Genomic DNA, 24,827 nt, shown 5'->3' with positions numbered 1-24,827 from the left:
TTCTGGGTTATTGCGTCATGTAGTCTGGTGGAAATCTACCAGACTACGCAGTGCGACAACCAAGAAGACAGCCATTTTCAGACTCACCGCTGTGAAAACCTCAAATCCTACCTATGACACATTCTTAAGCTTTCATAAATTTTATAAAACTTGCTGATTTACTAATATTCATTATACATGTGCGACTCTATACCTTGTAAATAATTACATTTTCACCTAATAAATTAACATAATCAGCACAGACAAGTCTCCGTTGAGTTTCTCTCTGCTCCAATTTAGCGGTATGCAAAGTAATCTCGACATATTTCCATATTTCTTATATTTAAAGAGGCACTACTTGCACAAAACAAAAAAGGCAAAGTGACTGATTTGGATACAATTGTATCGCAGGTTTGCTGGAAAGTTCTGGGAAGAGTTCCAACCTTAAAGTTCTCAATGGACATGAATTCAGCATTGCCCACTACACAGGCAAAGTGTTATACGACGCTAAGGATATGATCGGCAAGAACCGAGACTTCCTGCCCCCAGAGATGGTAGAGACATTGCGCCTGTCCTCCAATGATGTGGTGAAACTTCTGTTCACCAACCAACTGTCAAACACTGGCAATCTCATCATGTCTGCTGAAGACTGTGGCTTCATCACCAACATGAAGAATCGTTGGGGTACTGCCCTCATGGCCGGTAATGCTTGCAGAGCCAGGGTAAGGACACCACTGTTTGTTATTTAACAATGCTGTTTCAGCTGCAGAAATTAAGCTTCAAATAATATGGAAAAATAACAGAGAAGGATTGGAAAGAGGCGAGTGTGGCCTGTCTAAAGGCATTAATCCAGCAGTCACTTGCACAAAATGAGGAAAACCATTAAAAATCTGTAACTGGTAACATTGAAACAGAATACCTCCCAGAGTGTTGCCTCTACACCAACTTGGTCAGTTGGTAAGGGAACATTGAAAGGCAAGTTCTTGTAATAATTGATGAGGAGGTGTTTATAAATGTTTTATCCCCAATATAATTCTATTAAACTTCTCTAAGAACTCCTGTCTTGAGAAAAATACATAACTGCATGACAAATGCCACTGCTGAGTGACCAAAACTGCTGCTTCAAATTCTGGAGGTTCCAAGTTCAGGCCCAGACGGTTTTTTGTGTGATTTTCCTCAATCCCTTCGGGTAACTACTGGGATATTACATTCTTAGTTTTAATTGAGAATTAATTCTGAAATCACGAATCCTTTGGTCATCTAGCAGGAGTTTTTGGACACGGAATGGAACCACTGAAAGGTTTCTACTTACATGTGGCAAAATGTCACAAAAAACATCGACATTCAAGTAGAATTGAAACCCATGATCCAAGCATTTAAGTGGTTCAAGGCCATATGAGAAACTAAATGAACATTGCAGCAGGACTTACTCAACACGAGATGTAACAGATGTGTTGCCAATATTCTGTCACTACAATACCATTTGCGATAACCTGAGGTACACCTCACAGCATTGCATTTGTCCTGCAGAAGTACCTCACTGAGTCACAGAGCCAGTTCTCCCAGACAGGGCAGATGAGGACAGCAGCCACGACATACAGAGGAACAAGTCTGGAGGTCCTGCGAGGAGCAGGCAGTGGCAGCAGTCACTTTGTTCGGTGCATACGCACCAACCTGACGGGGCAGCCTGGCGACTTCCACCATGAAATTGTGCGCCAGCAACTGAGGGCCCTTGCCGTGGTCAACACAGCCCAGGCCAGGCAGAAGGGATACCCATATCGCATTCCATTTCCTGAATTTATCCGCAGGTATGGCAAAAAAGGAGCGCTCACAGTTGATGTGGTGTATTACAGGTTTACATAGGACTGTATTCTGTCAACTTCCGAGGTTATTTGAAATTGAATTGTGAAAAGGGTTGATCATGTTCAGCGAACTTTAAAGGAAGAAAACAGTTTTCTGGATATTATCCATGTCCAATAAATAAAATCAATAAAATCCACGACGTTTCGGAGATTAGTAAGCATAATTTTTGTTTCAAAGAGGAGTGTAACTGGCAGTCCCATTAAAACACAACTTCCCTTCCATACAATATTGCAAGTGGTTTGCTTGAGGCATAGCTATGTAGCGCAGTCATTGGTAACTCTCAAGAAGAGCACAATCAACTTGCTTTGTGAAAAGCCTTTCCGCTCGCATCTTTTGACAGCCAGGAAGACCCATAAATTTCTGAATAGGCTGCTTAGCATCTTTGTTTCATGCTGTGAATATCGGAAACATGTCACAACACCGCTGACAGCAAGTAACCAAATTTCATCACTGCCAGCCAATAGCATTAAAATTAGCCCTTCCCACTGGATATGACAACTAGGTGAATGACTATTCGGGGGAACTGATTTGAATTTAAACTTTGATGAGCCACCCAGCTGGATTCTTCAAAGTTAGATGTGGTTTTAGTGATGCAACAACTCTTCATATGTGACAAATGTACCTTTGCGTAGATTAGCTAGAAAGTAAATTAAAATTCTGATAAAATGTATTTAAATTAAATTAACCAAAGTGATTTCCTCATCAGAAATTAACTATCTGTAACCTTGTTAAGTGAAAACTTTAGTGTCCATGTTGAAAATACTGAACTGGTACTAATAAATTCACATCCATCACATGAAACTGTGTTCATCCATTCATCAACAAACAATTAGTGAACATCTTTTGCACCTGTCAACGAGCATACCGTACCAGCAATTACTCTGAGATCATTTCCATTGATAAAATCTCATGGCAAAAATCAAAAAGTTAAAAAATCTGTGCACTTCCTTCATAAGATTCTGTATTTCCCAAATTCCTGTGCTAATATTCCAGTGATTTAATTTGTTGGGACAGATTAAAATTAATATTTTTAACCATGCAGTTCTCATAAATTTTAGCCCTTCCATCATGAAGCCTCTCCTTTCTCCCCGAGTTTCATCAGAAAAAGGAATTTTTCACATTTCCCTCATATTTTAGGATAACTTGGTTACATAAATCAGCAAGTCTCACAAATTTAAACCTAATGCTGTATTTCAGGTATAAATTTCTGGCTTTCAACTTTGATGAGACAGTGGACGTCACCATGGATAACTGCCGATTGCTTCTCGTGCGCCTCAAACTGGAGGGCTGGGTTATTGGCAAGAGCAAAGTTTTTCTCAAGTATTATAACGAGGAGTATCTTTCCAGGTGAGTCTGACTTCACATTACCACGATCCTTACCACAAAAATAATCCTACATCTCAGTTCCAGGGCCAGTTTCATAATGGCATAAATAGTGACAGTCCATGATATGATGAAGATTTTAAAAATGTATATGAGATGGCATGCGAGTCAAATAGATGTATGGAGGAGAACTTGGGGAACTGGACAAGGGACTGATGTAATGCAGAGGAGATGTTGTAAGAAAGTACCATGAAGCATAGATTTGAAGTGAATAGGGTTGATGACCTGGAGTTGGGAAGAGATGGTAGGTGAGGCAAGACACCGTCTGAGTTGCACAGATGGATAACAAAGAAATAATTAGCAGGTGACAGATAAGCAATTTAAAATTTGGATTTAGACAAAATATGACGGTGATATAACTGGCAAGATCCCCGGGAGAATAGTGTCAGCAGAACATGTAAAAAAGAGAAAAAAAGTCATTAATATTTTATGATTTAAAATTGGAGTGAGCTAGGGAAGAATACAGAGTTTGCTGGAAAAAGAGAGAGACGAGATTTGAGAAAGGACGATGTTATGTTATTAAAATGTTAAAAAATGGGGGAGTTGAGAAAATAATAGCAATATTTAGTAGAAAATGATGTGTTATTAATGAAGAGGTAACTTGTAAGAGAATAATAAATTGTACTAATGTTGTAGAACTAAGGAATGTAGGAAAATACCCATATAAACTTAGATGTGACAGTGACACATAATTGAAAATGGTGAAGATGGCTATCTTCTGGGTTGTTGCCCTGTGTAGTCTGGTATTCGTTTACCAACGTTTCAGAGGCCCTTGCTACCTCCATCTTTAGGTTGATGATCGCCCTGATGATGGATGCAGAAAGGACCTCTGAAACGTTGGTAAACTTCTAGCAGACTGCATGGCGCAACAACCCAGAAGAGAGCCATCTTCACACTCACCGCTGTGAAAACCTCAAATCCTACCTAGAATTATAGTTTTAGAATAAATATTGGAAAGTAGAAGAGAAGTACTATTAAAGTTAGCTATATTAGAACTCGGCACCGTAAAAACCCCTGGTGATAGGTGGACACAGTTCTTTGTTCTGAGAACTCAGCGTAATCCTGCCACTATCAAATTTATAATTTTGGTGACACAGATTATTTCAGACTCCTTTGTTTTACACTGTTCAGGTTATATGAAATCCAGGTGAAGAAAATCATAAAGGTGCAGGCTCTGATGCGCGTCTTCTTGGCGAAGAGGAAGATGAAGTTCCGTGAACATTCTGGTAAACAGGATTCTACCACTACAGAACAGACAGCACCCCATACCTAAGCAATACACCACACTGCTATGTTTATCAGAGGTTACTATATTACTCGTCATCATACTAAAAGATTTTAACAGTATCGGATGTGTCTACTGCTTGACACACAGGTTCATTTAGCTTGGAATCTTCTAATCTGTACAGATTCCAAACAAATTATCTTTAATTCATTTAACACGGTATGACAAAATACTGTTAATTTAATAAGGATGTTCACTACACCAAAAATGTCAACTATTCTTCATCATCATCATGGCTGTTGTAAGGTTAGATCATTAAGGTCTGTTCCTACAAATTACAAGATGGTCACTTCTTAAGATTCTTGTGGGTATGTGTCAGTCAACTTTTTATTTTAATAAAATTAATAATGTCAGTTAGTCACAATGTTCCCAACATTGTGACACTTACGTATTAAACAGTTTTGTATCACAGAATTTCTCACCACAGCCTTTGAAACAGTTATCAGGCTCTTCCTTTCAGACCCAGTTACTTCAACAAGGCTCAACTTTGTGTTTGAAAGACAATGAAAGTCCTGTTCTTTAACACAAATCAGAGAAGTCCAGGCAATACAACAAATCAACACAAAGGAGACAAGTTGCTGAAACGTCTTTTCTGAGAGCCATAACAGAATTTACATTCCAAGCTCAAAATATGAATGAAGATATTGGAAATGACAGACTAACAACAGTGCAATCAGAATTCCAGGTCACAGAAATAAATGGATAACGAAAGTTGAGAAAACATATCACAAAGAGAGTTTAAATTGTAGTTCACCTGGAAAACAAATATTGAAAACCTGTAAAATAATGGTTTGACAAAAAGATTTTCTAAAAAAACATGGAACAAAGCACTGGGCAAAACCTTAGAAACTGATGATGACGACGACGATGATGATGTTTATCCTACAGCCACATCTAAATGATATATCAGTGTAATTACTCTCTCTTAACACTTAGCATCAATCTGGGCTACACTTAAACACAAATAGTTTCACGTAAACAACCGGCCAATAGATTTCCGACTTCTGGGTGGTTGCGCTGTGTAGTCTGGTCGATGTTAACCAACGTTTCGGAGGTCGTACTGCCTCCATCATCAGGGCGATGACGCCCTGATGACCTCTGACCTCTGAAACGTTGGTTAACATCGACCAGACTACACAGCGCAACAACCCAGAAGAAAGAAATTTTCATACTCACCGCTGTGAGAACCTCAAATCTTACAACCAGCCAATAAACAGTAAATCAGAGGCAGTGATTCTTAAATCTTTTATACAGAAAAAGAAGATAAGAAACACAAGTACTAAGTACGCAGACTTAAAACTTGACCCAGGCAATAAAACACATTTTTCACCATACACACATTCCATTAACAACTGCTTCATTTTGTATTTTCCTATTGTAATTCGTGAATAACATGTTTGCTGAGATAAAATTCTATGCGTGAGCCCAGAACATGAGAGGTATGTACATAAATCATGCCAGCCCACACTCAGATACAATATAAGAGTAATGAGTATCAGTGAGGTAATGATTCTTACGAGTTTTAAGTACAACTCCAACATTAAACTTCCAACTGTCTATGAATGAATTTTAATTAAAGACACAATGGCACTGTGTATTAGACACATACAATGAATGACTGTTTGATCTGATTTACATAGATAAAAGTTGAAAATAAATGCATATTTTAGTCCAATAGGATTGAGGAAACAGTAGTATAATAATATCTTAGATTTATTTAAAACATTAAAAATTTCATGCAGTATCAGCAAAAGGTGACAACTGTATGAAATAAGTGTCTGTCCAATTCCAAATGTTGAAGTATAGAAGTTCTATTTGTGAGTTTAAAGACTGTCCTTATAATTTATAATATATAGATATGTTTCCTTGCAACTAACAGTAATAGTTTTAATTATGGGTGGGTATTTATCATATTCAATTGCATAATTAATAAGGAATGCATTTTTTTTTCAATTTAAACCCAAAATGTATTAAACCAAATAATGCAATATGAACCCAAAACCTGAAGCAACAACACACTCTGCCGTTTGGCCAATTGTCACAACAAATTTAAATCTTCAATTAATTATTACTGTTTAACTATTGATGAATGAACAATGTGTTAGCACTCAAATTAAAGAAAAGTGATTATAAATATTCAGATTCCAAACTTTGAACTTAATAACCAAGGTTTGCATCATTATATATTAATAATGATACGCTTTCTTTGAAATCGCGACACATAAATGTGCACATGCACATTTCATATCACAAATCAAGGCTGTAGCTAATTAAACACAACATTAACAACAAATCTAAGAAATAATGTGAAGATTATGCTGTAACTCAGAAGTTTGCTTAAAATAGCCTTATTTCAAAATCATATATAATATGTATCTTTAAAAGTAGTTTACTGCTGATATACTACACTTAGTTTATATTATAATCATCCGTGTTCAGTCTTGTAGAACGCTCATCAATTGGTTGATTTCCAGAAATATGCTATTGGGAGTATTAGTCTTGTAATAAATATATTTTAATTGTTAAGTATTTGAATGTAAATCTTATCACTGTGCTACAACTGTTACTGAAAATGGAATTTTAATTGTATGTAAAAATTTGTTTTTGAATGAATAAATCTGTATTACATAGAGTCATAATTCATGTCATTATTTCTGATAGCACTGTTTTGGAAATCATCCACAAAAATGCCTTTTCAGTAACCCACACCTATGTTGGCCAATCTTTCATAATCACTATGTCTCCTTCAAATCCAGATTCTATAATTACCTTAACACGGGGCAGTGACTCATATGTTAAAAAGTATTTTTACTTCCATAGGATTCATAAAATTCATTGACTTTATAACAAAGAAAGGAATTGTGCAAATGTAAATAACTTAAAACAAAGAAAATTTCACTGATAAGACTATATTATTTTGACATTAGTAATCCTGGCATAATTCTTATTAGTACCATACACAGTTCTATGAATTGTAGAAATCTGTGAATTTAAAATTCATTTTATATATAGAGGACACAATGGGAACTCTCAGGAAAACGACATAATATTTTCCTTATTTATGTTACAATATTATATAATCACAAAAATTGGGACAGTATTCCTTTTTTATGATTGTTATTACCTAATTAGCCCTGTAAAACAGTAATGAAGTGTTAAATCAAATGTTAACATTGAACAGCAATTACTGCAGTCACAGTATAAACATCGGGACTTACATAAACAAAAAATAAACAATTGTAATTAATCATAAAGAATCGATGACAAGACAAGAATTGGTTCTATATTGTGGCTAAAAAATGTTTGTAAATTGAAAAATAGCTATAAATTTACGTAGTTTTTTGTAGTGAGAATTCGTAAATTGGAAGTTCCTGAATCGAGGAATAGGCGCATATGTACAGAGCATTCCACAAAATGTCTGCCAAACTTTGGATCCTTATTTATTGACTTATTGAGAGTGAAAAATTTTGTATCAACAGCGATCAAAATCTCAACCATTACACAGTTATAATGTACAGAAAGGGGGGGGGGGGGGAACTCAAAGAAATGCAGATTAAATGAAATTATTTTTATTTATATACGCAGCAATTACATATGGATCGTACTCTGCTCATTTTTAATACATGTTGTGACATAACGTACATAATCAATCGCATGCTGTTCAAAATTACCTGCATTAGCCATACACATGTAGGCTCAACAAATTCAAATTAATCTGTTTACAAAATAATACTAAAATTTTAAATTTATTTCATTACATTTTGGCCCTGTAGCAGGCTGTTCTCAAAGTCAGTGCCTTATTCATTGCAGTATTGACTACTGTTACATAAAATGTTAAATGTATATTTTCAGTTGATTACGCAAGAGCGGGAGATGGCAAGAGCGTACAACAGAGTTCAAAATCCAGTTCCGAACTGACCGAGGAAAAGGCTTCTATCATCATCCAGAAACGTATGTTTTATTCTTCATAATTAATTATTTTAACCCCTTTTCACACTATTTAAAATAACTGTATCCTGACACTATCAGACAACTTTAAGCACCATGTTTTAAAAGGTTAAGTGCGAGAGGAGATATTTTATTTTACCGTGTTCTACTATGTTGGGCATGACAAGGGCGTAATTATAAATCTCCCAAGAATACTGCTCCCATATTATAGAATCTAAAGCAAAACTTGTCTCAGAGACGAAGAAGCTTCATATTTTCTAACATCCAAAGGAAAATGGAAAATATGTTTACTTTTCCCAGTATGCTTTAATCTACTACAAATTAGGGCTGAGCATATGTGGTGTCAGTCTTAAATTCCGCCTCTCAAATAAATTACAATATTAATACCATGAGTTGCAGGATCGTCGTGTAGTGTTATAAGTACAATGAACCATACACATTTATAAAATACCAATAACATTTTTAACTTTTTTAATCTTTCTCTCTACCCTATGAAGTTCTTCAGTTGCTTTGACTGAATTTTATTAGTATCAAATGATGGAATTTAAATACTCAGTGTGCCACCAAAAAGGATTTTCATGTGTATGTACCAGGTTTATGGCATTCCTGAATCTTACACTTTCTGGTTCTACATGTGAGCATACCACTGGACTCTATTCTAACTAACTAACCAGCTAGCTTAGGGAACCCAAAGGTTCATCATAGAATTAACCAAAGCCCTCCACCGGTCCCTGTCCTGGGCTAACAAAATCCAATCACCTTCAACTCTATTCTAAGCCATTTTAATTCAATCCACTCCCTCACACCCTTATTTTATTAATATCAATTTTAATATTATATATGCCTATGTCTTCCAAGTGGTGTCTTATAGTCAGATTTCCTAACTAAAATGTTATATGCATTTTTCCTTGCTCCACGCACACTGCAAGCCCTGACCAAATCATTCTTTCAAAATTGTCAGAAATGTACATATTCTTGATTTGGGACTTCAGCTGATACAGAATCCAATACAGAGTTGTAACTACAAAAATAACCTGAAATACAACGTTTCTCTTTCAGAATTCCGCGGCTACTGCGTACGAAAACAACTGGGGTCAGTGACAAAACGTAAGATATGACATCATTACCTGTTATAATAATAATGAAAAGAAACTGTAAATACTAATAAGATTGTATGAATTAACACATTTGCTGCTGACGTATTAAAGCTTACGTATTACATGGAGAAGCAGTTATCCTTAAGCAGGCCTTTGAACGTAAAGGTGTACACTACTACATTGAAGTAATTATTCTGATGGGCTCACAGGAAAACTGGATGTAAACACAATGAAATTTATACTCGAGTACTACAGAAGATGGAAAGCAAAAACCATATTTCAAGTGCTGCTTATATACCGTGCTGCCAGGCAACAGGATCTGGTCTACCTCTCCCAGCAGGTCAGTTGTGATCTTTCAGAGCTTGAGAAATAACCAAGATATCGTCCTTAATGCAATTAAGGGAGATTTCAGATATTTTCACGTACACTATTTTAAAATATTTCTAGGGTTATGTGATCTCAAGTTTCAGAAAACACATTATTGTAATATTTATTGCTAACTGGGGTCAGTACTCCTCCAGTTGGACATTCTGTGAAAACAGAATAAATAATTGCTCAAAATTTTCAAAGTCCAAAACCAGAAGTAATGAAAGCATATAGCTGGCACGATCATTTCAATCATTTGTAATTTCCTCACATTTTTCAATTATTTATGTCAGATGTGTAGGAAACAAAGATACAAATATGTCGGATTAGTTTGACAAAGAAAAAAACATGAATGACTTTCCCAAGACATGTGACTAGTTTCCATGCCAAAATAAATGTAAAGACTACTTTTGTGATTTTTTGTTCATTGGCATTCTGATTTAAAGGTTCTGTGTTCGAATATGACATACTTTAGTAGCATTTATATTTTGTGAAACATACCATTTCCTTTCCAGATATTTCTGGCGTAACCAATTCTAATTACTGCAAGACTCACACTCAGACAAACACAAAGAAGTCACAAATAACTGGAGTAAGGATGTCAGCTGTATGCCTTTATCACTTCTGGTTTCAGACTTCGAAAAATTGTAGACACCTGATTTTTGTTGCACATCCAAATTGGATTTAGGTTCTATATGTGTGCATGTATTAAATGTAAGATTCCTTACATGCATCTGTTCATCAGTTGCCAGCTCAGTTGTTTCGTGTTCCAACAATTGACGGATCTTGATAACATTTGGTACAGAACATCTGTACTACAAATCACTGCGCAGATTTAATTTCTGTTTGCAACAGTCCACTGGCACGATATAAGAGCACAAATTAAGTTCTTATGTACTTTTTAAATACAACATATACATAACAGGATGCTGTGTGCTATAAATGACTCACCAAGGTCTTAGTAATGACCCTAGATGGCAGAATGTTCTATTTTGCAAATTCTACAAGTGTTTAGTGTTTCAGACACGTTTCTAAAGGATATAATGTATGAAAATAAAACAAAGAAAAATATTAAGAGGTGAAGATATAAAGCAAATTACTTCCCATTCAATTTTAATTGGCCTTTTCTGTTAATATATTTAAAATAATAAAGTATTTCAAATAAGATTTACAGATATTAACGTGCTGTAGATGTGTTTTTGTGAAATTTTATATAAAACATTTATAAGATCAGGAAAGGTGTGTAGCTGCCGTTAAGTCACGCCATTCCTCTCTTCTGAGTCTAAAACTACTGCCAGTCCTCATAAATACGGAACAACTGTGCAGATCGACTGATAAAATTAGCACATTTACATTTTACATAGTAAATATGCTCAAAATTATTACACAGTACTAAGATCCACCTAGAGGTTTAAAATTAAACTTTTTACATGTATGCATACAAGTGGTGGGTTTTGTTTTGATAGATCCACTTATATAACCAAAGTGCCATGAGTGGATTGGATAAATGCAACAAGGTGTCCGTACTGCTGGAGCGAGTTGAATGCGGAGCTCATGCGTCACTTGTCCTCGGCAAACAGCGCCCCACCGTCTGGAAACTGCCCTTCCATCTTCAGCAAGACTTCCCTTACTTTGAAACTACAAATCTCAATGATCCTGTTACTTCAGGGTGAGAGGGGACAAGATTGAAAAGTACACAGCATATTTAGCAGAAGGAATTATAAAACAAATCTAAACTGATATAATACTTGTTCACTTGAGATGATCCATGGAAGTAAAGCTCTTCTTTAAACTGAATAATTATAACCATGACGAACTCTTTACACATTAATAAACAAAAGATTAAACTCACATGCAACTATTCACTGTCAGTTGATACTTGTTAAAACTGCTGACAAATTGAATAAACAGTAATTACCATCAATATATACTAAACATATATAACTTATTTGATAAATTCTTCATGAGTACAGTAACACAAAACTAGTTTAACAAAATAAAATACAGTTGACTTCAGCAGAGTCTAAACTCAAATTAGACTTATTTTGTTTCTCTTATCAATTGTGACCTGCTGAAATAAGCGAAGTATTTGTTTTTGTATTGTATTACCTGTCGTCATAAGATTACACCAAGAAATCTTATGCTTTTTTGTGAAATGCTCATTAAAATTGCCCAATATAAATTAAAACTGAAATGACTCATCAAATTTTCACAAGATTCACCAATATCAAATATGAACAGATGAAGCAATTTCAATACGTGCTTTAATTTTTTTTACAGGCTACAACCTTCAAAGCTTACTGAAGATACTGAAGAAAAATGGGACGCACCACTTCAGCGAGGAAAATTTGCACTACAGAAAGTAGATAAATGTTCCATGAGAGGTAATTTTATGCATAGTTCCATTCAAATAGAAACTTCCATAAAATTCACATGGTCAGCTTCTTGTTTTCATCAATAAATGGAGAAATTGTTGAAAGATAACACCGTAAACATTGCAAAAAGCCACCCTAACAGTAAGACATGCAACTTGAATTAAGGATGTTTGAAGTTCAAACCCCAGACTGAGCACCAGCTAGCATAGTGTTTCTCCTGATTTTTCTCAGTCCTTTTACAGTAATGTACGAATTTTATTATTTGTAGTGTTCTGTCTGACGACAGGTCCATATATCATGAACAGGATCCTTCCAACCTCTTCAGGTTGTCAGGGACCTGCTCATACATATATATACATTCTTGGCAGAGATGATCAGAAGTGGTTTGCCATTGCCTTCTTCTGTGTGTGAATGGAGTAATTGTTGGGATGCCACGGAGAAACCGGGGAAGCCCCCGGAGGAAAACTCCGTGATGCCTAGACCACGGCCTTGCCCAACACAAGTTATAAATTTGAGCACCACCGGGAATTGAACCCGGGACCCCAGGCTTACAAGGCCAGCGTTCTAACCGCTAGACCACCGTGTGTAATGTACGAATAATACCTTTAAATTGGCAATCACCAATATGTCCTCATTGTAAAACATCTCACTACACATAATAATTATCTCATTTGATGCTATGACTTGAACTGATACAGCATCCATTCATATAACAGGCAAGCGTTGGCTGGTGATCATTCATCCACACATACACGTACTTCTATACAACGCAGCACAGTTTTTATAACTTTGATATAAAATCATATTTGAGAATAAATATTATGCTCTCCCTATCCACCAGGTAAGGGAATTGAATAAGGAGCGGTAACCCTAATTTACTAAATAAGACTCCAATTACAAAAGTTACATTATTAATATTTAATTATAAAATATATTTCACTGACCCATTAACTAGCTCGAACCAGACCAAGTATCTCGCCTACAATCACAGTAGAACAAACAATTACTCACCCAGACCACACACCAATGCGAGCAACAGCAACATGGCGAGCACGAGCGACACAGATTCCAGTAGCAACCTTTATTATTAGCGAGAGCCCCTTTTTAGTACCAATCCTTCAATTTTATATAGATCAAAAGACGCGCAGTTATGACGTGGTTCACGGGAACCGCCCTGGAATCGGCGTTTCTCATTGGTCAATTGGATTCGTAATTCCCCTAACCACATTATGGAAGTCACGTATGCATTATTTCCCCAAGAAAATACAGAACTTGGATGTTAACTTCTGCGGTAGGAAGAGTGGTTGGTTTAATCCGACTTCCCACCAGTCATCCTGTATTTTGCGTAACACTGTGAAATCCCAAGATTACTGAAACAAGTGCTACCCAGGGGTGCAAATACACGGCAAGGGGCCGCTGGCACAACATAAACTACATTAAATGAAATTTTATTCCTTAATTAAGTAAAGATAAGCAAAGACTTGAACTTTTCTGTTACTCAACATTACTTAATCTTAAGTTTTATAGGATGCTTTGTGGAAGCAATGGACGGAAACAAAAGTTTGTTCGCTCATCCTTGGCCTATCATGTGTGTGTACTTCTATATAACACAGCAACACAGATGTGTGCGTGTGTTAATGATTCACATCTCATAATTAAGCAATGATAAGTAATGACTTTTAACTCTAAAATGCTGCTTTGTTACACTTTTCAAGAAAAATGTGTGTTTTTAAGGACTACTTCAGATTTTCATGTAATTCTTGACAGGCTGTTTAATAATCATAAACTAATTTATAATTAAGTAACACATATAATCCAGAAACTTTGTGGATCTCCAAGTCAATGAGTCAAATATTCAACTGTACGTCAAACTGTCACATGGCATACATTCCTAATAACAGAAAGGAAGGCTAGTTGTCATAAAGAATGCACTCAGTTTCAAATATACTGAAAATTGGGATACAAGTTATGAAAAATTGTGTTCCTTCAGACCTTATTCAGGAAATGGGAAAAATAATAAGGAAAAAGACAACAGTAGTGAACCCAGTAAATTTAAACTTCATTACTTTGCAGCAATACAGCGACAGTGTATAATAATAAACATGAAAAAACTTCATATGGAAAAAATAATTACACATTGCATTATTCTGTATGTTAAAGACAAGGAGGTACAGACTGGTTTCTCTCCGAGTCCAGTAGAGCATTTCATACACATGCCATTCTGCAGGGATCCAAGGGAAATTGCTTCAGAAAAATCAATCTTACAACCAGAGCAACAGCGTGCAAATAGTAACCAGAGTTATCCATCTCAAAGAACAGAAAGTCCAACGCAATCCTTACAGTACACATGTACAAAGGGTTATGGCTACAAGAAGACAGAAGTTTACAATCCTGGAAAAGCCAGGCGCCTTGAGGTATACTTTCAACTGTCAACACCATTAATTAAATTTTCATTCACCTGGTAGTTGGCAATAAACAACAGATCCTTTCCTTGCACACTGAATTCAGATCCTGTGTTCAGTATGAAGAGATACCTACGCTTAACTACACCAGAGCTGGTAGTGGCTGATATGTGTATGTTCTAGAAGTTGGTTCCTACCAACTTGAGCTTTGTCACTCAAGATTTAATGGTTAAGGTAGTCAGTATGCTACAGTAATACCAAAGTCATAACTCAATTAATACATCCATATTTGCCCTACACTTAAAACAAGCTTAGATAGTGTATTCAATACCAGAATACACATATTTTCCTCATGCCTTCTTCGCAACACCTTGTTCGGAAAATAAATGTGTCAATTTTGAAAAGTTAAACATTTCTAATATTTTAAATTTTGAAAATATGAAAACATACTCAATTTTAAACTTTCCTAAATGTTTAAAATTTCGAAAACCCAAAATTAAAAATTTCTACATACGAAATTCCAAAACGTAAACTGATATTTAAACAACTATCCTAACCCAGACTTCCTTCACTGAAATTAAAGAAGCCTAACATAACGTCTTAACAAACCTTAAAGAATCTAACTTAACCTAACCTCACCAAACACAACTGAAACTAAAGTACCCTAACCTGTCCGATCAATTACAATCTTCACATACACGAACACTTCGGCTGATTCCCATTTATTCAATATGAAACACGAGTGCCACAATGACTAAAGTGAAGACTCATACAAAGCATAATATTGGTTAACATTGGTAAGCATGAAAATCAATGTAAACAAGTTCTAACTACAGCCACCAGAATGCAGCAAATCATGTCCACCTCACAACTTTCCTTACCCATCATTTTTGGTTCTTACTCCTATTAATATATAATATAAAAAAAATGAGAGCTTATTTTCATAATCTGGTTAAATGATACATGTAAATCATTAAAATTCCGACATATTGTTTCTGACTTTCATACAAGATAAAAGTGATTTTAGACCTTTCTGGTTTATTTGCTTTTCAAGAAGTTTTCCTCATCATGTGAGGCAGAGGAACAGAAAGGGTTAAGAGTTTCACTAACACTTCAGAAACCTGAAAGGGTTTAGTGGCCAAACTAGTTTGGGAAACACTGGTATTGAGAATATGTTGTAAGCCTCAAACCAACAAGCATGAGGCTAAAAACCTGTAAAGTTTTCTATGTTTAATTCCATGTGGATGACTGAATTCTACAGACTATAAATTTGTGATCCCTACATGCAAAGCCAATTAAACCGATCACCCATGGAGTTTCATTCCATGATACTGATCTTCTATATATCAAACAGGCAATATACCCATAAAGTGATGTAGCTGTGTTACAGCATCCATCATCACTAGGGTCATTATAAAAGTGTAATAAACTGCAACTCTTCTAGAAACAGAGACAAGAGCTAGACAATCACTCGAGGAAATGGGAGAATAGCAACATACTGCAGAATAAAACTCCAGAGGGTATCCAGAGAAATACCGTATCACCAACACTAAAACAAACAAAAAGGAGCCCAATGAATATCTCCAACAACAGAAATTCACAAAATGTTGAAACAAAAACAGAGTTAAGACGATATTCCGAAGATAACAAGTTGGAATCTACAAGTACCACAAAGAGAAAACAATCAAGCACTTTAAAAAATAAAGACAATAGGTAAGTTCTTACATGTCTTTGCGAGTTATATAATTTAACAAAATTCTAAAAATGACTTCACATTTCATTTGATTTTTAGGTCAATATACTGCATTCCAGTGCATTGTATTTGGTTTCATGACTTGCACTCCATTGCATTAAAGGTTTCAGTAAATACAATCTTCATAAGACGTACCCAAATCTCTGTTACCATTTTGTATTTATTTAATAAATTACTTCTTACTGAATGTCTACATGTTACATCCAGTTATACAAACACCAATGCCAGTTGAAACCTTTGGTGCTTACCAAGGACTGACTCAAGCCCTTCTTACCAAGAACCAAAGACATACATCCTGGGCTACATTTTAACTATAGTACAAGACACCGTAAATTGTTTTGCAAATATTTGGTTTCTTTAGTATATAAACAACCAAGTATATTCCTTCAATTTTCCTACACATTTGTCAAAATAACTCTTGCTGAATGGATTTTGAACATATTCCATATTAAAATTTATGTAAATGAAAGTCTATAATGAAACATTAATGAATACTGGTCATTGAGAGCCACCACTTTGCTTGAAAATCTAAATAACAAACTTTTCTCACAAATTCACTGATAAAAGTTGTAAATTTTTGAACTTATAGTTACGAGGCCAATGAGAACTATAATCCTGGAAAACGCGGTGGTGGGACTGACTACTCGAACAACCCCATAGTTGAAATGGAGATGAAAGGCAAGCAATCACGTAACACAAAGGACACAGATACACCACCATTCAATTTCCAGGTAATGTATTCCTTTCACAAAAGGAGAATTATCACAATCATTTTATATTGGTACCAGTGACCTTAGGTTAATTAACACATTCACTTGCTAAACCAAAATCAGGGATTTCCACTTCTTGGATATGTTTTAACATTGTTAATGCCAAAAAAGAATCTAATTCAGAAGACAACAAGCCTTCTGAATACTGTGCCATGTAGTCTGGTCGAAGCTGATTTTCTTTTCATAGGTGCTTAGTGCCTACTTCATCAAGGGGACTCATTGCTCTGATGATTTCGGCGGTAAGCACCTCTGAAACATCATTCATCTCCTACAAGACTGCATGACGCAATATCCCAGAAAGATGTCATCGTTATACTTGCCACCATGAGAATCTGAAATCTCAACTCCGATTTATCACACTATTCTTTATAACTTGGACTTTATACCCTGGCTTTCAGTTACAGACTTCTTTTAAATGCCCAGCAGTAAATGTGTTAACGTGTAACCCCTATCGCAAGCCAGGATTGAAGGAAAGATGAACACAACATACGAGAAGTCATACAATCACACTGTTCATATCAATTTTTTATTTTGATGGACAGTAGTCTTGCAGCTTAGTCCTGATATTACATTCTCACCCTGCTGTGTTTTCATATATTTATAATGTCATACTATTTTTCTCATCAAATAATGAATTACCTCAGCATTACCTCCTTCTTGAGAAGAAATACATTTCTCTACTGAAACGGAGCTGAATGTAATATTCTTAATTTCACGAAGCAAATATGACAATATTCCTATTTTACGTATCAAAATATGAGCATATACTGGTTAAACTAACCAAGTTCCGAATTTTTTACAGGCAATGTTACGAAAAACTAATATTAATCGGGCTTCCCTGAGGAGAGCTCATGACGCAGTATCAGAAGCTACAACCAAAGAAATCTCTGAACAGAGAAACAACAAAAACAGTTCGACAAATGGTGAAAATAACACTAGATCCAGGACCAACAGCACACACAGACATAATCGTATAACTCCTGCATCTAGTTTAAGCAGGTCCGACCCAAAAGAATCTTGGAACGAATACGAACACCGGAGTACAAATAACACAAAGAGCTCTCAGAGTGAAAGTGAAGAGCAGGGCAAATATAATTCCATTTTATATTGGAGTAATTGTGAAAGCAATTCAGATTCCAAGAAACCTTCGATTGAAAATTATCAACGCAGATCTGACCTCAACAAATCAGAGGCTGAAAATGAGCGAAAGGGTAAGGCCAGTTCCAGTAAGTCTTCATATAAAATTGAACCATGTGAGTCAGAGTTCATGAAGTCTCAGAATAAGAATGAACAGCGTGGGAGAATTGATTCTAAGAAAATTCTGTCAGAAAATAAGCAACCCGGCTCAAAGAATGTATCCAATTTAAAAAATTCATTCAATGAATATGAAAATAACAGCTGTACAAGAACCAGAGAACAATGGAAGAACAAAACAGAAATAACAAGTACAACAGAACTGGTTCCGGGTCTAATCATACAAGGACAAGTCACAGATCTATAGAAATCATGCAAAAGAGCATCTGACTATATTCTAAACGCTTGTACTTTAACAAAATGCAAAATTGTTGACTTGGTCAAACTACAAAACTTGAATAATATATATATACATTTACAAGAGATATATTCAAAGAAATTATATCAGATCAATTAGTTTCAAAAAAACTAATGAAAATCCATAGAAAAAACTCCAACATGAGTCTAAAATGGCAATATTCATTTCAGAGTATCTGTTTTCTCTAAAGTTCCAAAAAGTGATTATTACAGAGAGTCTTAAAAGCCAAGTACCTGATACCCATTCATGTCTTATGGAATATGGTATCAGAGTGACAAAAGGGTTTTAAGAACTGTAAATGCATACCAATTTTAACATATAATACTCCTTAATGCAGTCTTACAATCAAAGAACTGCATATGTTATAAATATAAACCAATTACTAATACTGCACAGTTATTAAACTACACTGCACCAACAGAACATGGAGAATAATGAATGGGCGTATAACAGAACTACTGATTTCCTTTGTGACTGGAAAATATTGTACAAAATAATGTGTGTGTGTGTGTATATTCTTTTGTGATCAGTATGAAGGATATAATTGAATTCAATTACATTCATATAAAAGTTGCTATGTTCCCAGACAAATATTACGTAACAATTCATGATAATGTATAAAGTGAAGCTTTCATGGTGACTGAAGCTAATGAAAGACTCGGGCAACAAGCCGCGTCAGGTGAATGAATGGTGAATGAACCATTTCTTCTGCCAACGTTTCGAGAGCCATCTCTGCTCTCATCCTCACGGCAGCTGTGAAACGAAACTGGTCCCATGTAGCGTGCTCGCCGATGGGAACTGGCGGTGGATGGCAGGTAGTAGCATCGTGTTGCTGGTGGCCAGTCTGTTGTTTGTTTCATGCTGACCAATAGGAACTGGCAGACAAGGTCAGGTGCTCGCTCTCGCTGGCTCGGCCTTCCGGGCAGACTGCAGTTTTGTCACAGGAAATGGCAGAAGAAATGGTACATTCACCATTCAGCCACCTGACGCAGCTTGCTGCCCGAGTCTTTCATCAATTCATGATAATGATTACAGCTGTAAGCATTTTCACTGAAAGGTAGATCACTAAAAGAATAATAATACAATTCAACCATGTTGAAAGTCACACTACACCAAGTCAGATTATTTACAGTATACTTCATAAGTGTACTTCACTGGAAAAATCCAAATATTATCAATCATCAGAGTATAGAAACAATGAAAAAAAGAGATTATTTGCTTGTCATGAGTTACTATACACTTGTAGGATAGTTGTAGAACACTGAACATAATTATAATGCAGTTGCATGTTAAAGCTTCAAAAAGCATTGGTACGTAGCCTGATCACAAACAAAATTACAGACTGTTCTTATTGCCTTATATATGGCTGTAAAGTTTACTTTATTCTATAATTTCACAACTTTCATAAATCTGACAGCAGGACTTTTATTATTCCAGATATGAGGGCAAGACAATTTCAAATAAGTGATTGTTCAAATCTGTATGTGGTTCTATTCACTCCCTCCCAACGCCTATAAATTCCTACAGAATTTTTCTTAGATTACTTCAGTAATCAACGAACACAATTCAAAATATGAAAGCAGAACAAGAAACAGTCAAATCTGCTAAGTCTCAAAAACACACTTCAATGTACAGTAAAATCACTGTCAATAGATAAGAGAGAATGCCTTTTAGTTATTTATTGTGAAGGTTATTTACATTATGAATAATGAGAATGGGCACAGTTGTTCCGATGCTCTTAACCAGATACTGTGATGCTGCAATGGGAGAGCAAATATCTTAGTTTTACTTGTATGAAATATAATTATTCTAGGTTATCTGAATGGAATGTTCTCTTAAATTAAACTGTACTACTTCCCATTTAGAAATAGAAATTATCACCATGGTCTGCTTTACATAATCAGATGTAAAATTCTTAGTTTGGAGATTAATTGTAAAATATTAAAAATTCAGCATCTGCATTCATTTGATGTAGTGTTTCAGAAAATAAAGCTGGACAATTACTAAACTGTGATCTAAGTTAAAATCACTTATCTTTGTGCCCATTTACTCTCTTGGTTCTTCTTTTATGCATTCTGAAATGCATTAACATACAAATTACGAGCAGACTTGGGAAACTTCCCGCCCAAATCCTAGCACAAAAATGTATAGGCCACAGTTGCACAAACACATTTATTACCTTACAAACTAGGCAAAATATTTACAAAAGAGAAAAAGATACAATACATAAAATAGTTAGTACATAGTTTAAAATGCTTGAGGGCTTACGCCCTATAAAGATTACATGTGGGCACGCAATGCTCTGCCCTAACACTGTGCTGCCTTTCGTAATTACAAAAGAGAGGCAAGAGCATTCTCACCACAAATGGAGGCTAAAGGTGTACACATGTTTTACATTCTATAATTTTCCCAACTCAATTTTGTAAATCCCTTCTTAGTTATTTCTAAACATACGACATTTGAAGGCTTACCTTTTACTAGCACCCCGCAAATATACTCTGCAGTCGCCATTAAGTCATCGTGAACACGGAAGCGGTTTCCCACATCCTGCCCTGCCCTCTTCCTTGCGTCAGAAAGTGACGTTAATTGACACATTCTGAGCGGCCATGTTCCATCAAAGGAAAACATCAAGTTGCCTTTCCCGCGAACCTTAACACCCATGTAACCGAAAACAAAACGTGCCTGATCAGGTAGGCACAAGCTGCGAGCTGGCGTTTTCTTTCCATCGTGGAAAGCAACTTTATTCTACGTGGAAATAAAGTATCAGGTAATCCACGGGGACTGCCTGCTAGCCATGTACACTCTGTACAAAAACATTGTAATATAATACAATGTAACTAAAGTAAGCCGAAACGCTATGTATACTCTGTACAAAAACATTATAATACAATGTAACTAAAATAAGCCGAAACGCCATGCCTTATCTAAAAATGTAAGGATAAAAAATAATTTTACCTGTTCATTTGTAAAGGTGTCAAACCCACTTAGGGAAAAATACATTGATTGGGAATATTTGGACCAGAGTGGGATGAAGTGATGGTAGGCTGGAGAAAGTTGCATAATCAGAATCTTCACAATGTGTACTCTTCATCAAATATTATTACGATAATCAAATAAATGGGGTTGAAATGGGTAGGGCATGTAATGCACATGAGGAGGTGAAAAAGGCTACAAAATTTTGGTTGAAAAGCCTAAAGAGAAGAAACCACCCCGAAGGCTTGGGAGTAGATGGGAGGATAACATTAAAATGGATTTTAAGGAAATTGGGACTGGTGGTGCAAAGTGTATTCATCAGGCTACCAATAGGGACCACTGACAAGTACTTACAAACATGGTAATGAACTTTTGAATTCCATAAAAGGCAGGGAATTTCAATGGCTGAGTATACTACTAGCTTCTCAAGAAGAACTTTGCTCCATAAAGCATTTTGTTTAATATTCTATAACTGTTCCTGTTTCACTGCTTCTTCCCATGCCTCTGCTATCGACTCGTTTTGACAAAACTTATGGTGGATCCATATTGTTTCCTAAAATTTCAATTGAATTTCACAAGATTTAAAAATCATTCTTTTAATCAAATTCCCATTATCATTCATTATTCAGAATGCAAGTAGCATATAAGAATGTCATTCTTACATCTGCTTTGACAGAGCTACACACAGCCCGTCATTTATTTATTCAGTCCTCTCAAGAATACCCTTCAAGGACAGTATTTTGAGTGTAAGTCTGACGATAATGGCGATGATATGCTGGCTGCAGCAATAAGACAAAACATTTTTTATTGTATTGTCATAAAAAAAACTGCTTCCATGTTCATGCAAATATGAAAGTCATCCCTGGGTGTAGGTACTGCATTATGAAGGCACATAGACCTTGGGACCAGATGGAAGGAATACATCAGCTTCACACACTCCAACCACTTATCTAGACTAAGAAATTCACACGGGAAGCTATAACATTATGATCGACAATAAAACTGATGAGGACTTACAAAACACTCATTTTCATTTCAAAGGAAATTATTGCTAGATGTCTATATCACTCAATGTATGTATGTAATAATTTTCTTGTAAACTTATGAATGAAACAAATCCCATATATTTTATGTCAAAGTACTTGCTTTAATTTAAATTTATACATTTTTTTTTTGCTTACAACTATTTATTCCTAAGCATACTTATGTGTCAGAACTATTACTGCAATGCCTAAGTGATTATAATCAAAGGATAAATATAAAATTAATTATGTAGTACATTAGTACTATCTAAAATATCTTCCTAATTCTGTGACACATCAGCAGAATGGTTTGTTCCGACTCTACACAGCTTTAATGCATGCAATTTCTTAATTCAGCTGAACAAGATCATGTATGTCACGCTGGCTAATGACAAGAGGGGTGTTCCATGAGAACTTGAACATATTTCACAAAAATGAGAGGCTGACCTACTAGCAATCAGAGCACACATACACACTGATTTGTCAATTCTGGAACAGGATTCTGTAGTGTTGCGATTATGATGGGTCAACAAATACAAACTTTAAGGAAGCAAAATGCCATACTGATCTTCTACTTCCAACTTAGAATTTATTATTACTTCGCTGCTGACAAATGGCGACAGCGAGACGAAACAATAATTAAATATGATGAATGTGCCACACAGAAGTGCTCAAGCCTAGTGCAGCTTTAAATCGCCAAACCCTAATATCACCATTAATATCAGACTTGAAGAACTCGAGTATCGAAGCCTATTCAAGTTATTTACAAGTCTGCAACAAACTGATACTATCACAAAAATGTCACACCTTCACAACTTCCAGGATTTTTCTTCTGGCCTCGTTATCCCTGAGGACTTACTGTCATTCACCTGATATCAGACTAGCTGAAACATATAGCTTCCAAGCTAATGTTTTCCGTATCATTCTTACCACAATATTAATCCATCTAGGATTCTTAAGTCTGTACTATGTGCCCATCTTTGTTGTTTCATTGGCCATTTCAGGATCTTGACTGGTGCTTGAACCACTTGATTTCTCTGCATCATTACTGCTAATTTTCTTAATCATACTGACAAAAGTATCCAACCGAGTTGGATTTGGGATTTGTAGTACAATGTGAGCCTCTTCCAGAATCAACAATCCATTACGAGCATCTGCTGATGAAAGATTATGCTCTGACATAACATGTTGTTCCCAGTCACTGTGTGAGGGCAGCACTTGAAGGCACCACTTGCATGAAAGCCTCGGTGACTGTGTATGAACGGCCTTAATGTGGCGACGCCTGAAGCCCCAGCTTGTGTATGCCCGATCACAGAAAGGGCAAGGAAACGGCGGATATAGGAAGTTCTTCGAAGCTAAACACATGAACAATTACAAAGAGACCATCACTGGTATCCATTACAACGAATTAAATCCTGTTTTTTTTAATGTTATACACGTAAGCCACTGAGTTATTTAAATTATAATGTTAGGAGAAGAGACTTACTCTATTTAATTAAAATACCACACTATTATGGAAAATATTACACATACTGTACCTACTGCACCTGTCTGTACCACAAAAAAAAGAGAGAAAAAGAAGCAATAATACAATTACCGATCCTTAACAGCACACACTTCCAACAAATCTAACTCAAGTATGTCAAAACATGTACATGCATACCCTATCTCATATGTAAACAAAACATTCATCCCCCTTCACCCAATATGAGTCACTCAGTTTTATTTTGGAGGACACGTAAAAGATAAAAAGTACCAGTCAGTACTACAATATTTAAAAGGAAAAATATCAGACACTACTGATGCAGTTATCCAAGACAATACAGCTTAGATGGGAACAGCTGGATTACAGATTAGCATATGTGAACAATAAACAGAGCTCACATCCCAACAAGATATAAAACTCACAGTGATATTTTTAAGTCACAATTTTTTATTCCATTGTGACCTAACCTAACAAACACCTACATTTGCATACTTTCATGGAAGTTCTCTATAATTCAATTAACCACAGGCAGTAAATATATTCTGATACATTTCACTCATTAATAATTCCATG

General features: G+C 35.7%; 2 protein-coding genes across 4 annotated transcripts in view; one reads left to right on the top strand and one right to left on the bottom strand.

The window, feature by feature from the left end:
- The window catches only part of ninaC (STKc_myosinIII_N_like and MYSc_Myo21 domain-containing protein ninaC), a 37,541-nt gene extending 16,754 nt beyond the window's left edge, over window positions 1-20,787 (top strand). Inside the window, exons 16-28 of the mRNA XM_087357745.1 lie at window positions 391-701; window positions 1,510-1,787; window positions 3,040-3,189; window positions 4,357-4,451; window positions 8,378-8,461; window positions 9,518-9,565; window positions 9,765-9,895; window positions 11,388-11,590; window positions 12,202-12,305; window positions 14,457-14,710; window positions 16,143-16,411; window positions 17,041-17,182; window positions 18,024-20,787. Of these exons, the coding sequence (XP_087213871.1) occupies window positions 391-701; window positions 1,510-1,787; window positions 3,040-3,189; window positions 4,357-4,451; window positions 8,378-8,461; window positions 9,518-9,565; window positions 9,765-9,895; window positions 11,388-11,590; window positions 12,202-12,305; window positions 14,457-14,710; window positions 16,143-16,411; window positions 17,041-17,182; window positions 18,024-18,722 (2,768 nt within the window). The 3' untranslated portion in view covers window positions 18,723-20,787. The remainder of the gene's footprint in view (window positions 1-390; window positions 702-1,509; window positions 1,788-3,039; window positions 3,190-4,356; window positions 4,452-8,377; window positions 8,462-9,517; window positions 9,566-9,764; window positions 9,896-11,387; window positions 11,591-12,201; window positions 12,306-14,456; window positions 14,711-16,142; window positions 16,412-17,040; window positions 17,183-18,023) is intronic.
- LOC110828864 (uncharacterized) overlaps window positions 1-24,827 on the bottom strand; it is a 55,900-nt gene that overhangs the window by 6,926 nt on the left and 24,147 nt on the right. For all 3 annotated transcript variants that reach the window (XM_022061970.2, XM_022061969.2, XM_022061971.2), the window contains one exon: window positions 21,245-24,123. In XM_022061970.2, the coding sequence (XP_021917662.1) occupies window positions 23,735-24,123 (389 nt within the window). In that variant the 3' untranslated portion in view covers window positions 21,245-23,734. The remainder of the gene's footprint in view (window positions 1-21,244; window positions 24,124-24,827) is intronic.

Source organism: Zootermopsis nevadensis, unplaced genomic scaffold (assembly GCF_977971745.1).
Source record: "Zootermopsis nevadensis isolate Lab colony 2312 unplaced genomic scaffold, Znev_1.0 Znev_ptg000002l, whole genome shotgun sequence".
Lineage (NCBI taxonomy): Eukaryota > Metazoa > Arthropoda > Insecta > Blattodea > Termopsidae > Zootermopsis > Zootermopsis nevadensis.
Note: the sequence above shows the minus strand (reverse complement) of the source record. Positions and strands in the feature narration are given on the sequence as shown.